This window comes from Herpailurus yagouaroundi, unplaced genomic scaffold (genome assembly GCF_014898765.1).
Source record: "Herpailurus yagouaroundi ecotype Mexico unplaced genomic scaffold, PumYag 187, whole genome shotgun sequence".
In the NCBI taxonomy this organism is placed as follows: domain Eukaryota; kingdom Metazoa; phylum Chordata; class Mammalia; order Carnivora; family Felidae; genus Herpailurus; species Herpailurus yagouaroundi.
The window spans coordinates 20,824,949-20,840,846 of NW_024412418.1; the positions used below are offsets into that span (position 1 = coordinate 20,824,949).

General features: G+C 38.7%; 1 protein-coding gene across 3 annotated transcripts in view; it reads left to right on the forward strand.

Moving 5' to 3' along the window:
- The window catches only part of DCDC1 (doublecortin domain containing 1), a 497,179-nt gene that overhangs the window by 431,978 nt on the left and 49,303 nt on the right, over nt 1-15,898 (forward strand). For 2 of the 3 annotated variants that reach the window (XM_040495539.1, XM_040495540.1), the window contains 4 exons: nt 2,449-2,608; nt 8,303-8,461; nt 9,563-9,763; nt 14,242-14,335. In XM_040495539.1, coding sequence (XP_040351473.1) covers nt 2,449-2,608; nt 8,303-8,461; nt 9,563-9,763; nt 14,242-14,335 — 614 coding nt within the window. Of the gene's footprint in view, nt 1-207; nt 572-2,448; nt 2,609-8,302; nt 8,462-9,562; nt 9,764-14,241; nt 14,336-15,898 lie in introns of those variants that run through there. The other variant, XM_040495541.1, reaches the window with a different exon arrangement.

Below are 15,898 nucleotides of genomic sequence, written 5' to 3' on the forward strand. Positions count from 1 at the left end.
GTCGGTCTCTCAAAAATTAATAAATGTTAACAAAATAAAAAAAAAAGAAAAGAAAAGTAAAAGTAAAATTTAGTCTTCTTTGTTTTCCATTAAGGAAAACATAAAATGTCCGATCAGGTTTAAATTTTGGCCCATCCAACTAATTTAGATTGTCCCTTTAGGGAGAGCTTTCATATTTCCCGTTCCCCAGAGTCTCCCTCAGTTCCTCTCTCAGATAGAAGGGAAGAACTTGGGGGACAGGGTGTCTTGCTTTCTGGGTCTTGCTGGCTGATATTCATGGCTGGGTGACCATGTTCCATTCCTTTGGCCCAGACAATGCTTTGGATGGGAGGTGCTTCCTGCCTGACCCAGCCTTTCTGCTCTCTCTGGCCCTCTGAAGCCTGGCTGTGTCTGAGTGGTCATCTCTGAAATCTTTATTACAAGACCCCTTCACCCCTCCTTGGCAACTACTTCTGGAAACCTTCCCAGCATGACTGTCGGCACATCTTGGGTCATGGCCACACCCCTCAGAAACAAGATCCAGGTTGATACAACTGTACCGCAGATTGGAGTGGTGAAGGCAACTTGAGAGGTGACTCATCACAGTGTTCTCAACAATGAACAGTGTCCTCAGTGTTTCCTTGGTGTAGCGTAGATACCTGAAGTGAAGCCTGTAGGGGGAATCATGATACCCAGTGCTGTTTTTCTGCTTTCCTCTGTCTTCTGTCTTAAATTCCCTCAGGCCCAGAAATGGTAGGTTTTCTCCAAGTCAACCTTGATGTTAAAGCTTTGATATGCTCAGTGGGAGCTAACAGTGTTTAGAAAAAACCTAAATCATGACAGTGTCATCCTGATTGACATGGCCTTTGTCTTATGGCAACATGCTGTACTTGAGTGTCACACTATCTTTGTATTTTGCTTTCCTTTTGTAACATTTCTTATCAACTTATGGTCCTCCTCCTTCCCTTAAGGCTACCCCAGGAACTAGGACAAAGGTCCTATGTATAGAACGACAAAAGAGAAAAATCACTAATATAATTTAAAACGTTTCCCTGTTACATATATTGAATGCTGTACAGTAAGTTTTGCATGCAGCTTTCAAGGCTTTGGGGACTTCCACTGAGGAATTTAGGATCCTAGAGAATGATCTAGAGATACATATGTAAATAATATGCCCATTTGAAAGGCTAGAATTTACAATAACTAACTAAATAACTAAATAACATTTTTTTGGAAACACCTATTTTTTAGTACTTTTTTTTTCCTTAGGCACTTTTTAAATCGAAAGTTAATTGATATATGGTGTTGTATTTGTTTCAAGTATATAATATAGTGATTTGATATTTGTATACATTATGAAATGGTCACTGCAATATATCTAGTTACCATTTGTCACCATACAAAGTTGTTACAATATTACTGATGATATTCCCTATGCTGTACATTACATCCCCATGTCTTCTTTATAACTGGAAGATTATACCTCTTAACCCCCTTTATCTATTTCATCCACCCTTCTACCCTTCTGACAATTATCAGTTTGTTCTCTGTATCTGTGAGTCTGTTTCAGTTTTGCTTTGTTTATTTTTTAGATTCCACACATGTCTTTCTCTCTCTGCCTTATTTTATGTAGCATTATACTCTGGAGGTACATCCATGTTGATGCAAATGGCAAGATCTCATTTTCTATGGCTGCATAATATTCCATTGTGTGTGTACTCACATGCACTTTTTATCCATTCATCTTCCCATGGACATTTAGATTGTTTCCATATCTTGGCTATTGTAAATACTGCTATGATCTACATAGGGGTACATATGTCTTTTCAAATTAGTGTTTTCATTTTCTTTGGATAAATACCTAGAAGTGGAATTGCTAGACCATACAGTAGTTCTGTTTTTAACAGAGGAACCTCCATACTGTTTTCCGTAGCGGGTGCCCCAAAAGTACATCCCCACCAAGAGTGCACGAGGGCTGCCTTTTCTCAACATCTTTGCCAGCATTTGTTATTTTTTTTGTCTTTTTGATAATAGACATTCTGACAGATGTGAGCTGATATCTCAGTGAGGTTTTGATTTGCATTTCCCTGATGTTTAGTGATGCTGAGCATCTTTTCATGTGTAGGTTGGCCATCTGTATGTCTTCTCTGGAAGAATGTCTATTCGGGTCCTCTGCCCATTTTTTAATCAGATTTTTTCAGGTATTGGATTTTATGAGTTCTTTGTATATTTTGGATATGAACCTCTATTTTTAGTACTTTTGACTGACAATATCTTGAGAGGAAGGAATCTACAAAAATTAAGTGAAATCCAATTTATTAAAGAGCAACTATTAATTACAGTTAGAATGTGTTCTCTTAGGCCAAATAGTTGAAAATTGTCTGCATTTTTATTTTAACGTGTGTTTTCAAATTCCTGGTGTTCTGCGATCATAACTAATGTCCTTGCAATTTGCATGTTTCTGCTCAGCTCTTGTTTTAGAAGTGCAAAGTGACATTGTGTCTGGAGCCAAGCTTGCTGTGCATAAACCTGTAGCAATTTTTGGAGAAGAAAAGCAAATTATGGGACCAGAGGAAAAGCAAATGGAAAAAAATGCTTTAACAATGGAAAATGCTTCCAGTGAAATTCTGTAAGTAATCAGTGTGGCCAGAAAAGCTACCTGTTTCCTATTTGAACTCAGCTCATTAGCTCAATAACAGCACAGAGCCCATGCGGGGAACCCACACCGAGTTTGTGAAATGTATGTCAGGTGAAGAGCTGGTAAATATTTAATTAGTTTTCTGTCCAAAAGATAGAGCTGGAGCTTCCATGTTCAGCCATCACAAGGATATACTTTCAGCTATTTTGTTATTATATTACAGTTTTTAGAAGACTAGAATTTTGGAATTGCCAATTATTTGAGGAATTCATCATGTTTTGTCTCCATAAATGTTGATTCCAGGAACAATTAAATTAATATAGATTCAAGCTGGATTCATGTTAATATACAGTTGTCATCCTGGGTCACTGAAGTAGTTTTCTGATTGGTCTCTATCTCCATTTTCTCCTCCTTCCAGTTCACCTCAAAGTTCCACCCACAGACAGTTAATCTTCCTAAAACCTAATCCTTTTTATACAGTTCTTCAGTGGCTACGTACTGCAGATAGAAAAAATACTTAGTCTGTAATCAAGCCCTTCTGACCTGAGTCCAGGCCTGTCATTGACCCTCATTTGCACCCCCAGGCCCACCTCCACTCCACACTTGTTTCTTCCTGACACATGAACTAAGCCCCGACTCAGCAACTACAAGCTGTCGCTGAACGTGGCACATTCCATTTATGCACTATTGTATGCCTCTGAGCCACTTGTTTCTCTCCACCTGAAGTGCCTTGACCTGCCTGGTATTCATCTGTGGAATCATTGAAAACAATCATGGTAATGACTGCACACAGCAATGTGCCTATCAGTCCCCACCACCACACGCCCCTCCCCAACAACCACCAGCCTGGGAAATCCATGAGGGCAAAAACTCTTGTCACACATGCTGTGTGAAGACCAGGATAGCTGCCTTCAATTATTTACGAATAAATGAAGGAATGATTGAGTGAGTTTCTAAATTCTAAAGCCATATATGGCTAGTCAATTACCATTGTGATAATAGTGAATATTAATTTATATATCATTGTTACAAACTATTTTAAAAGACTGCTTCTACCCCTCAATTATAAGGATATCAACTCAAATATAAGGACATTTTAGGAAACAAACCCCTCATTGTTGAATGATTCATCTGGTCTCATGTCCTGACACTAACAAAGGCATCAGAAGGCCTTTTTCAGAAAGAGATGATTTGAACTACATGGTATATTCCTCAATGGCTAGAGAATTTCTTAAGAATGTATCATCTAGCCTCTGAATTATTAGACTGCACATGGGAAAAAAGTACACAGAAAGTAAGAAAAAAGAAAGAACATTTCTGAGAGCAAAGATCTACATTGTTCTAACTTATAGATTTCATCAGGTCCTGGAGTCCTTGAGGTAGAAGTGATTGAGTCCACTCAGAACATAAGGCAGGAATCTCTTGCACCTTCCAGATAGGCTCTTTTGATCACATATTTTCTTGAATACTCATAGTAACAGGGACATCACTAGTTTGTAAGGCAGACCATTCTAATGTTGAAATTTAGGATATCTCCATCCTATGATTTCATTTTTTCTCTGTCCATACCATTCCTCTCTACTTAAAAGTCCTTAAGAACACAATTCATATGGGATCCTGGGAAGATGGCAGTGTAGGAGGATGCTGGGTTCACCGCGCATCCTGCTGATCACTTAGATTCCACCTACACCTGCCTAAATAACCCAGAAAACCACCAGAAGACTAGCAGAATGGAGTCTCTGGAGCCAAGCACAGATGAGAGGCCCACGGAAGAGGAGGAGGAAGAGAGAGGGAAAGGTGCTGAAGGTGTACTTGAAGAAATAATAGCTGAGAACTTCCCGGATCTGGGGAAGGAAAAAGGCATTGAAATCCAAGAGGCACAGAGAACTCCCTTCAGACCTAACTTGAATTGATCTTCTGCATGACATATCATAGTGAAACTGGCAAAATACAAGGATAAAGAGAAAATTCTGAAAGCAGCTAGAGAGAAACGTGTTTTAACATATAAAGGGAGACCTATAAGACTCGTGACCGATCTCTCTACTGAAACTTGGCAGCCCAGAAAGGAAGGGCAGGAGATCTTCAATGTGATGAACAGAAAAAATATGCAGCCAAGAATCCTTTATCCAGAAGTCTGTCATTTAGAACAGAAGGAGAGATAAAGGTCTTCCCAAACAAACAAAAACTGAAGGAATTTGTCACCACTAAACCAGCCCTACAAGAGATCCTAAGGGGGATCCTGTGAGACAAAGTACCAGAGACATCACTACAAGCATGAAACCTACAGACATCACAGTGACTCTAAACCCATATCTTTCTATAATAACACTGAATGCAAATGGACTAAATGCGTCAACCAAAAGACATAGGGTATCAGAATGGATAAAAAAACAAGACCCATCTATTTGCTGTCTACAAGAGACTCATTTTAGACCTGAGGACACCTTCAGATTGATAATGAGGGGATGGAGAACTATTTATCATGCCACTGGAAGTCAAAAGAAAGCTGGAGTAGCCATACTTATATCAGACAAACTAGAATTTAAATTAAAGGCTGTAACAAGAGATGAAGAAGGGCATTATATAATAATCACAGGGTCTATCCATCAGGAAGAGCTAACAATTATAAATGCCTATGCCCCAAATACAGGAGCCCCCAAATATATAAAACAATTACAAACATAAGCAACCTTATTGATAAGAATGTGGTAATTGCAGGGGACTTTAACACTCCACTTACAGAAATGGATAGATCATGTAGACACACGGTCAATAAAGAAACAAGGGCCCTGAATGATACATTGGATCAGGTGGACTTGACAGATATATTTAGAACTCTTCATCCCAAAGCAACAGAATATACTTTCTTCTCGAGTGCACATGGAACAGTCTCCAAGATAGATCACATACTGGGTCACAAAACAGCCCTTCATAAATATACAAGAATTAAAATCATACCATGCATACTTTCAGACCACAATGCTATGAAGCTTGAAATAAACCACAGGAAAAAGTCTGGAAAACCTCCAAAAGCATGGAGGTTAAAGAACACCCTACTAAAGAATGAATGGGTCAACCAGGCAATTAGAGAAGAAATTAAAAAATATATGGAAACAAACGAAAATGAAAATACAACAATCCAAATGCTTTGGGACGCAGCACTGGGTGTTGTATGGAAACCAATTTGACAATAAACTTCATATATTGAAAATAAATAAATAAAATAAAATAAAATATTCAATGTTCTCTGTCATCAGCCTACTGGGTTATCTCTTTTCCGGGCTTTCACTAGTTCTTTGAACTACTTCTGATGACTCAATCCTAAATCACCTTATATTAGACAGTCACTTTAAGATTTCCCCAGACTTCCTTAGATATGTTTGTTTGGAAGTTTTACATATTTGAGAGGTGGGATGATTTAAGGAGGGGCATCCATAAAGCAAGAGGCTAAACAGATCTAGAAGGAACGCTTTTTTAAAAAAAATTTTTTTTCAATATTTATTTTTGAGAGAGAGAGAGAGAGAGAGAGAGAGAGAACGAGCAGGAGAGGGTCAGAGAGAAAGGGAGACACAGAATCTGAAACGGGCTCCAGGCTCTGAACTGTCAGCACAGAGCCCAACAAGGGGCCCAAATCACGAACCTTGAGATCATGACCTGAGCTGAAGTCAGACTCTTAACCGACTGAGCTACCCTGCACAAGAAAGGAACCCGTTTGATAGCTAGGTTCTGTGTAAAGATTTCTGGTAATAAAAATAAGCAAAATGGAAAAGAACTCTGGGAGTACTCACTTCAGCTTTGCTGCTTTGTGGAAGAAAGGGCCTTTTTAGCATGGAACTCAGGGAAAACTTTCTCATTTCCTTACTGAATTATAGGCAGTCCCTGCCCACTTTAAGAGCCTCTTCACATAGTACCTTTTCCACTCACTGCACACCTATGACCCAGTGTCCTTCTGTTCCTCAAATGAACCAAACATATTCTTGCTTCAGAACCTTTCCATTTATTCTTTTCTCTGCCCATAAATGCTTTCTCTCCCAAGATCCTCACCTGGCTGGCTCCTTCTCATTTTCCAGGTCTCAACTCAAACATCATCTCTCAGAGGAGTCTGTTCTGACTACCTTGCTAAAGTAGACCCCCCTCCCCACCAGCTAATTTCTATCATGATATCTTGTTTTATTCCACTTATGGCACTTGTATTATTTAGTTATTCATTTACTTGTGTATTATCTCTCTTCTGCCCACTGGAATGTAAGTTCTATGAATCTTGAGAATTTACCTGTTTTGTTCATCACTGTATCCCCAACACTTATAATTCTGTGCCTATCATATAGTAGATGTTCAAGAAATATCAATTAAAGGAATGAGTTGACTAACTATGGAATGATTAGTCGTGTATGTGTCATATAAGTCATTAAATGAATGAGTAGACAAATGAATTAATAAAGGAAGGTATATTTAGAAAGGTCTGTTCTAAATTGTCTATTGTTTTGACTATTCTTCATTTGCCTGGAAGCCAAAGATCATACAGATAAATTCCAAGTTAGGAAATTAAACATCTGGATTGGGGGAGGAATCTTGTTTACACCTTGATAAATATGTTAAAACTAAGAATGACATTTCTGTTTTTTGTTTTCCTCAGTCAGTGGGAAAGCTGTGTTTTTTATTTTTAACACAAGATGGCACTGTTGTTTTTTTTAACTGTTAGACTTTTGACTTGAGAAGCTGTGTGTGCTGCAGCTCTGAATGAGGCAGCTGTTACCCACCAATTTCAGAGCCACATGTAATACTTTTGTTACATTTGAAAAGTGTATGGTCTGCTCTGCTAACACAGGAATTGATCCCAAAGATTTTGGTAATTTGATATCACTTGCAGCTGTATCAAAAACCACAAGCGCCTTGGCACTCACAGCTTCCCCGCATCCCCTAGCTTTATTTACATACATGCATATTTGCTGCTTTGCGCATATATTTAACCCGCCTTGGACCCAGCAGTCCTCATATTGTGTCGTGATCCCATGGAAGCAAATGTACCTTGAACAGTGCCCCAGAACTTGATATATACGGATCCGGATGGTGGCTACGCTCCTGCTCACACCTTCGTCTTAATAAAAAGCCAGAAGGCTGACTGACTCAGTTATCCAAGCTCTGACTATTTAAGTGTTTTAGTACATTATTCTTTATCAAAAACTGGCACGAACATGCCCATGCTCTTGGAGCCTCTCTAGGTTTGAGAGGAAAAGTTAAGTTAATTAAGATTTCTTAACACTGTCTAATGAGTAAACTTTATGAAATGCAGTAATCTAGGCTGTTCTGTTCCAGACAGAATTATGACCCACTTATGGAGCAGGCAGAAGGAATCTCATTACACATTCATTATAAATTTCTTAAACTACCGAGTAGCCTTAATCTCGCAATTTTTGAAATATAATACATGGCCCCTTTTTTCCCAAATAAATATGGCAAAGATGAGTGCTATTTATTATGTAATGGAGGAATTTTATTTGTAGGCTTATATTAAAACGTCTAAATTATGTGTTAGTAAGATACGGATTTGCGATGTTAGGCACGACAATGGAAATGCGATTTACAGATCTACCAATATCCTTCAGGATATGATCAGACTATCCCTCAGAGAAAACTCTGTGAGTAAAAATCAGAATTCTTGTGTTTGCTTCTGAACATTGGTAGAGATTCACATGCAAGAGCCCATCTTCGAATGAAAGCTTGTCACACACTTCCCAGATATGCCTGGCAGGAAACTCCTCATGACTTTGATGAGGATGACAGTCTTACAAAGAAAATGGAAGAAGAACTCTTTGAAAATGTGGAACCACAGAAGAAATACAGGTAAAAAGTTGCAAGGGATTCTTGTGAGAGATTTCTACCTGGCCTTAGATTTGCTCACTTTGGGGCAAAATGATTCTTGTGGGTTTGCCTTACTGTTAGCCGCATGTACATCAACATGCACATTTTTGTCTTTCTTGTGTCTGTGACTAAGTATTTGCAAGTACTTGTGGGAAGGCCCTTCTCCCTTTAGCTTATTTTGTGCCACGTGATGTAATTTCTTGTTCACTAGTATGTCTTTTCCATTCAGCAGTAAGCTCATCCACCTGTGCCTCCTGATAACTTAGCACCAAGCCTGTGTGTTTGTTGAATGAATGTGTGAATGAACTTAAGAATAAGCATATGAGATTCTTTGATGTCTTTAAGAAATTAGGAAAAGGTAGTTTCTTCTTTTTCATTTTATTTTTTCCTGGTCAATGTCCAATGAAATAATAGGAATTTATAGTACTTTGTATCATTCCATAATCGTTAGACGTTTGTGTAACTTGATAGCATTTTATATAAATTAAACAGTCTTGGCACTTCGACCTTTAGCATAGAGTAGGGGCTTCATAGATGTTTATAAATGTATTTGGTTGACAATGCATTGTGGTATTTCATATGTTTAATAAGTCTTCTTATTGCCTTAAGATCCTTAAGCAAGAGATTCCTTTGAATTAACTTATTAGTATATCATTCTTTTTTATGATCTTCTATGAGTTGTCAGGGAAGATGGAAAAACTTGAACAATGGCATTCTATCTGGAGATAGAGGCTCGAAACAATCATGATCTGAACACCTTTTACCGCTCTCCTTCTCCTACTCTTTTTCCCCTTTAATTAAATTATCTCTTCAACTAAATTTCTTTTTGTTATGCTGATGAGTTTCTCATATTCTCTTGGATGAACATTTATTTCTGTTACAGAATAAGCCCAGAATTCTACCTTTTTTACATCAGCTTGGCAGTGCAAGGCAAATAACATTGCTGCTGCCCCGATGATAATGCCTCACCGTTATAAGTGAGTTCAGTTCACAGCAGGTCTCTCGCCAACGGAACTTGCGGTCTTCAGCACATCAAGTGCACAGGACATTTTTCGGCCACTAATGGGATTTTCTTTATCTCAGCTATTCTCCAAAGCAGAATAAATTGCAGAAGCTTTGCCACCAGCAGTTTGAATACAGAGATGAGCAAATTATATGCCATGCTGCTCCTCAGTTAGTTTTGGGAGTAAGAGGTCCTGATCTGCGTTCAGACACGGAGGTAGTTTTGGTGGAGAAAAAAGTGGGTGACAGTCATCAACGATGGATGCACAAGGAAGGCAGCAGGTAAACCCTTTATATTGTGGGGTCAATATATCAAAATATATCAACAGAAGCCTAAAAGATCTGGCATGGTCCCCACAGAGCAGGCAGGGCGTATATCTGAGGACTTTGGATTTTTTATTTAATGTAGCCAATAATTTTTTATCCTTCTCAAGGAAAAGAGAGTGAAATCAAATGTAAATGCTCAGTAGTCTCTAGACAGCATATGCACTGTCAATTCAGATAAGAAATAGGAAATGTGACCTACTTGGTTCATAGTTTTCACTGACTGTTGAAGTTGAGAGAAAACTGGGATGTCATCTAATTTTATTTTTATGATTTGAAAGGATCAAGCAAGAGCTTTAAAGAGTCCCCATTTAAAACTTTTTGCAGTATTTTTTATTAACTCAGTCTTCTGCCCCTCCCCACATCTCATGTATGCATGCAGTTGGTTACTTCCATCAAATAACGATGGTTTCCGCTTACACAGTGAAAAGGAATCCTTACCTTAGCAAATATATCGATCCAATCCAACCCAATGGCTGGCCCATGTCTGGATCCAGATTCAAGCCAACCACTGTCAAAAGGTTATTTCTAAGACAGAAGAAATTTAAAAGTCTAGGTACCAGATGATACGAAGGAGGTCTTATTAATCTTGTTGACTGTCAAAATAGTTTAATGGCTATGTTAAAAAAAACAAAAGTCCTGACCACTTGGATATATATTGTAGTATTTATACAGAAAATTAAGAGATAGCTCAGATTTGCATTAAAATATTCTAGCAAAAGCAAAAATGTAAAATGTTACGGGGGAATGGATGAAACAAGAATGGCAGAATGTTGACAACTGGTAAGTTGTGGTGGTTTCTTAGATCATTCTCTCTGTTTTTGTGCATATATGAACATTTCTTTAACAAGAAAGAAAACAACTCCTTAGATTTTAGATTGGTTTGCTTCAAATTCTACTGTTAGTCTTACATGGTGGGGCTCCAGGGGCCTCTTCAATCTCTTGAAATCTGTGCAATGCATATTTTTTTTCTGGGAAAGAGCTGTGATTTTCACTGGATTCTCAAAAGATATGTGATGTGAAAGGTTTTGGAATTGCTTGGAGGCAGATTGCATAAGCTTCAGCAGGCGGCAGCAGCAGCCCAGCGTGGGCAGGACGGGAGTTAGCCTTACTGTGTTCACTGTCTGAGGTGAGCCAAACACTGCAAGGGACGCTTATTGGGCTTGCTTTAGAAAAGGCTGAAAAGCCAACCTGTAGATAGACCTGGTGAGTGTGTTCATTTGCCCCATTCATTCTAGCTAAGCTAACTTTACAACAGGGAGCTTTAGAAGCAGGCTTTTGTCCCCGTGATTGATTTGCTCTATGGGACCAGAATTCATTCATTCTGCTGCAAAGGGTTATTAAAGGCAGTGTTTTTAGGTGCTGGTGCTTTAGCTAAGAAGAAAAGAGATGAAAATCCCTGCCCTGACCGAGCTAGTGCTACCCAGCTGTACATTTCTGGAATTTAGCCATACAGCGTACTGTATCATAGTGGAGGTCCTACTCAAGCCCAAGTTGGACTTTGAGTGTGACTGATCAACTGGGGTGGGCACAAATGGGGAATGAGAGAAGAGACCTTGAGACAGGAGAAAGTCAAGCATAATGAGTTTTAACTCCGAAATATTTGCTTATTGGAAAAGGGAGTAAGTTCTGAGTCCTGCTAAGTGTCTGTCATTGGTTTTGCTTTTCATCTTGAGTGCTGTGGAGAAAGCCTGTGAGGAGGGGAAGGCCTTTTAAGTAAAAACAGAAAGAAGTTTGCCTAAAACTCTGTGAAACATTGGAGCACCACCAGCACTGCCAACATAATGGGAGGTACCAAGTGGCGATCACTGTGCTGAGAATTTTCTACCATTAGTCCTTTCATTCAGTCCTTTGGGTCTGGGATTACGTTTTCATTTTGGCCTTCTATTTAACATATAAAATAACTAGGAAATCTTATATCTTAAGCAATTATCAGCAAAATCTCTTCAGGGAAATTACGGCTGTGAGAACAAGATCTTGCTGGGACAGCACATGGTCTAGGCTAGAAGTGCAAGAAATGAGCAAGGGGGCACGGAAAGGTAGTAAGAAATTGCCACAGATGCATTCACTTGGTTTCCAGCCACACAAAAGAATGATCCAGGTGAACTTTTGAGATAACCTGGCATCTTTCTCCCATTTTCAACTCTGGCAAAATCTGAGTTAATCATTTGGGTTCTAAAGGGAAATATGAAATACTGCTCAGGGATGAAAATCCCCTCAACAGGACTTAGAATTATACAGGGGGAAATCCTGTGTCATAGAATTTGGAGCTAAAAAAGATATTTAGAATTTTCTAGTCTTAATCACTTGATTTCAAAACTAGGTAAACTGAGGCTCAAGAGATTAAGTGACTTGTAAGCACTCATTCCTTGGATTAGTGGGAGGGGCTGTGGTGTCGTGCTGGATATTCCTGGGACACAGACTAAGTTCTCACACTACTGTTTGGCACAGAGTGGGTTTTAGGTACATGTGTATAAACTCAAGCTTCCTGCAAAATGTAAGCAGTCTTGCTAAGGGCAAGTGCCAGTTGACTGCACTGTTCAGAAATGAGAAGAATAACCAACGCTATCCTGGCTGAGCATGGCATTGAAGCATGAGAGAAGTTGCTATATCTGTTCTAAGCAGCAGAAACATAGACAGCTAGGTAACTAACTTGGCACCTCAGTAGGTCATTGCAGGAAATGTACAATCATTCATTCATGAAAATGCAAGACACAGACTGTGCAGACGGTGAGGCTACGCAGGTGAACAATATAGAATACCAGTTCTTGTGCAGTTCTTGTCCAATATTGATGAACTCTACAGAGGTATTTGATAAAATCCAATACCCATTTTTGACTTAAAATGATGCATCATTAATTAACAATAGGAGGGAGAAATACATTATAAGATTAATAGTGGTTATCTTATAGTAATGTGAGGAATGTTTAAAATTCTGTTACAATTTTTCCTGTATTTTCCAGTACTTTGTAATTCTTTACAATGGGACTCTATTGTTTTATGTTCATAAGTTTAAATTAGATATCTGGAATTTTTGCAGTCTTAAAAGGAGAAATATATTACTTTTATACCAGACCCCCACTCTCACATCATTAAATTTTATAGGACAAGTTCTATTTTCCACAGCAGGAATGCCACTGCGGACGTGTAGTGTCCCTATGTTGACAGACACAAAGAATTGTTTTTTTCTGTACAGATAAGATCCTTGAATGTTTGGCTTACTTTTGCTTTTAAGTGATGCAAGGAAGAGAATTTGAGAATGATTAGCCCAATCATTTTCTTCCTTTTTTTGGTCAAAGAGGCTTTATGTAAGCTCCTATATAAGATAACTTAAAAATATTCACATATATCTTGGAATTTTAGGGAATACTCCCTTAGAAAAAGAGAGTTCATGGAAAAGCTATAAAAAAATCACAACCATTAATAATAGTGGTTCATTCTAAGTGATGTGTGCTAGGCAATGTTCTATGCATGTTCTATGCATTAATTCATTTCATTCCCAACGAGTCCCTTGAGGCATGCGCCATTATCCTATTTTACAGATGAGGAAACTGAGGCACAGTGTAGTTAAGCAAAACCATACAGCTACTGAGAGGTAGAATCTGTATTCAAACTCGGGCCACTGTGGCTCCAGAATCCATGTTCTTAATCATTCTGTCACAGTGCCTCTCATAATAAATAGCAGGACAGGTGAGGAGGGTGTATAATCAGTATGGGTACAATCTGGAGACAGAAACCACACAGTTATTTAAATGGGATATGTAACATAAAGAATTACTAAACAATAATAAAGAGTAACTATCAGATATTTAAAAAAATCCTCTGTATGGTACTCTGGAGCTGAGGGAGTTGAGAACAAATTTAAAATTGGGCCCTTTCTCAAAACTGGAATTCAGAACTCGTTAGAAAAAGTATGGGTGCAGCTAACTGGATGGCAGAAGTCTGTTGGTTTGCCTGGCCAGACCTGGTCTGCAAGGAGGAAGCAACATATGTGGGGGTACAGCTGGTTTGGGGGCACACAGGCATGAAAAGGGAATGGGATGTTGGTGTGGCAGAAGGTTTAGAGCATGTGATGTCCATGTCAGGAAGGCCACAAGCAAATGGTTACTGGCCAGACCTGTGAAGGTTCCAAGGGACTCCATATTTTTGGCACCTGGTTGGAGCAGAACAGCACTAGATATCCTCACTCCCAACTGCTGACCCCATGCAGCAGCCAGGAAGAGCAAGAGAGCCCCTTCCTCCTGCAGTGTTCCTCCAGCACTCTCTACTGAGAAAGCTTCACACTGTGCTTCTGTAGGGGAGAAATGCTTAAAGGATTCATATCCATTATCAGAGAGCATGTATGGAGCTAAGAGGCAACACAATGGGAAGTGGCACAGGGGGAGCTCTGATCTGGTTATGCTACTTGATGATACGCCTAGTCCTGTTTTCCCAAGGACCTTTCACCTGGTGAGTAACCCGGACCTTGTGCTGGCAGTGTCTATGACCAAAGCAAAAAATGAAGTCTGTGGCTATCCAGTTATTGTTCAGGTAAGGTATTTATAGACTAAGTAGTAATCATGGCCCTTTATTTAATTAAAGTAAAGCCGTATACTTCCTTGTTGTGGAGAAAGACAATGGCTGTCATAGAAACCTGTCTTGAATGCTATTGTTAAAATATCTACAATAGTCTGCCTAGATTTCAAATTCAACATGTTCATGTAGCTCTTAATTTAGTTTAATCCAACAGATGGTGACTGTGGGCTTGCTGCATGTCAGGAGCTATGCTAGTTACTTAAATCAAATCCAAGGGCAAGCATGTGAAATTATCCCAGTAGCACTCATACAGTCTCAGTGGTGGGTATGGTCAAGTGAATAGCTGTTAGATGTGCGTGCTTTAAGCTCACTGATTGGGACATATGCAAGTCCCCTCTTACCTGGCAACTGAAGGGAAAGAGCATGGGCAAAGAGGTCTTCCTGAAGGATGTGAACTCATCCATGTTAATTCTACCAAGAGACTCATTTCAAATACACTTTTAACGTGCTTTTGCAAATGCTTACAGCAGCCAGACAATTTTTGGAGACTTCCGAGAAATCTGGGCTCATCTGAGTTTTGGGCAAAGAGCTATGGAGTTCTTTTTTCATGTTTATCTGTCATCCTTACTTATAACCAAAGACACTCCCTAACTGGGCATGTATTTTCCCTTGTTAAGACAAAAGAAAATTTAGGAGCACTCCTTCTCTGAATTTATTTTCTGTATCCTCTATAGAATTTACCATCTTTTTGTTGAATAGAATAACTGTCTCTAAATTACACTTGTTTTATTCCATGTTTTTAATAGCAATAAGGCAGCTTGTTTTGCAGGTCCTGAATCCATAATTGGGATAGAACAATCTGGACAAATATCAAAGCTTAATTAAGTCTTCTACGCTGATGACAAATATGGGCTAAAATTTTATTCTAGGAGACATAGTGTGTATAACATTACATTCTTCCCTGTCACGTGCCTCTTTGGCATGGGCCACAGTGAGATTAAAACCTCATGCAGATGCAAATTTAGCACCTTGATCAGTTTCATAAAATTATAGATATTGACATTTCCCCCTAAGGTTCCCATTTTTAAGAAATGCATTTGATCTTAAGGTAATTTGTATTACTTTTCAAGATTGTTTCCTTTGCTGATATTTTGTTTTTATTTCTTGAAGCAATCAGTTTGTGAGAAAATATTAAAGTTCATGTGAAATAACAAAAATGAGGCACACTAGGCTAATGTTACTAGACCCCCCCACTCTCTGTTCCTTGAAATACAGTCTTTGTTTTCCAGGCCTCTGAGGGACGCTCTATTGTCTGACCTATTAAATCAGTCAGTTCTTAAGACCCATTTATTTCCCTCTTTACTATCAATCTCTCCTTGGTAAAGTAAGTGCTATTCATTACAAAGTTCCTTGAGGTGTCGTGATATGTTTAGTTGGAACTAATCTACTGGCTTAAATTCTCTAAAACTGAAACTACTCATTTCTTTACTTATGCTTGAGCCAAGTTTTATAATTGGAATAAATATGCTGTTTCTGTTACATATAATACTGACTGTACTCATATTTAAAAAAAAAAAA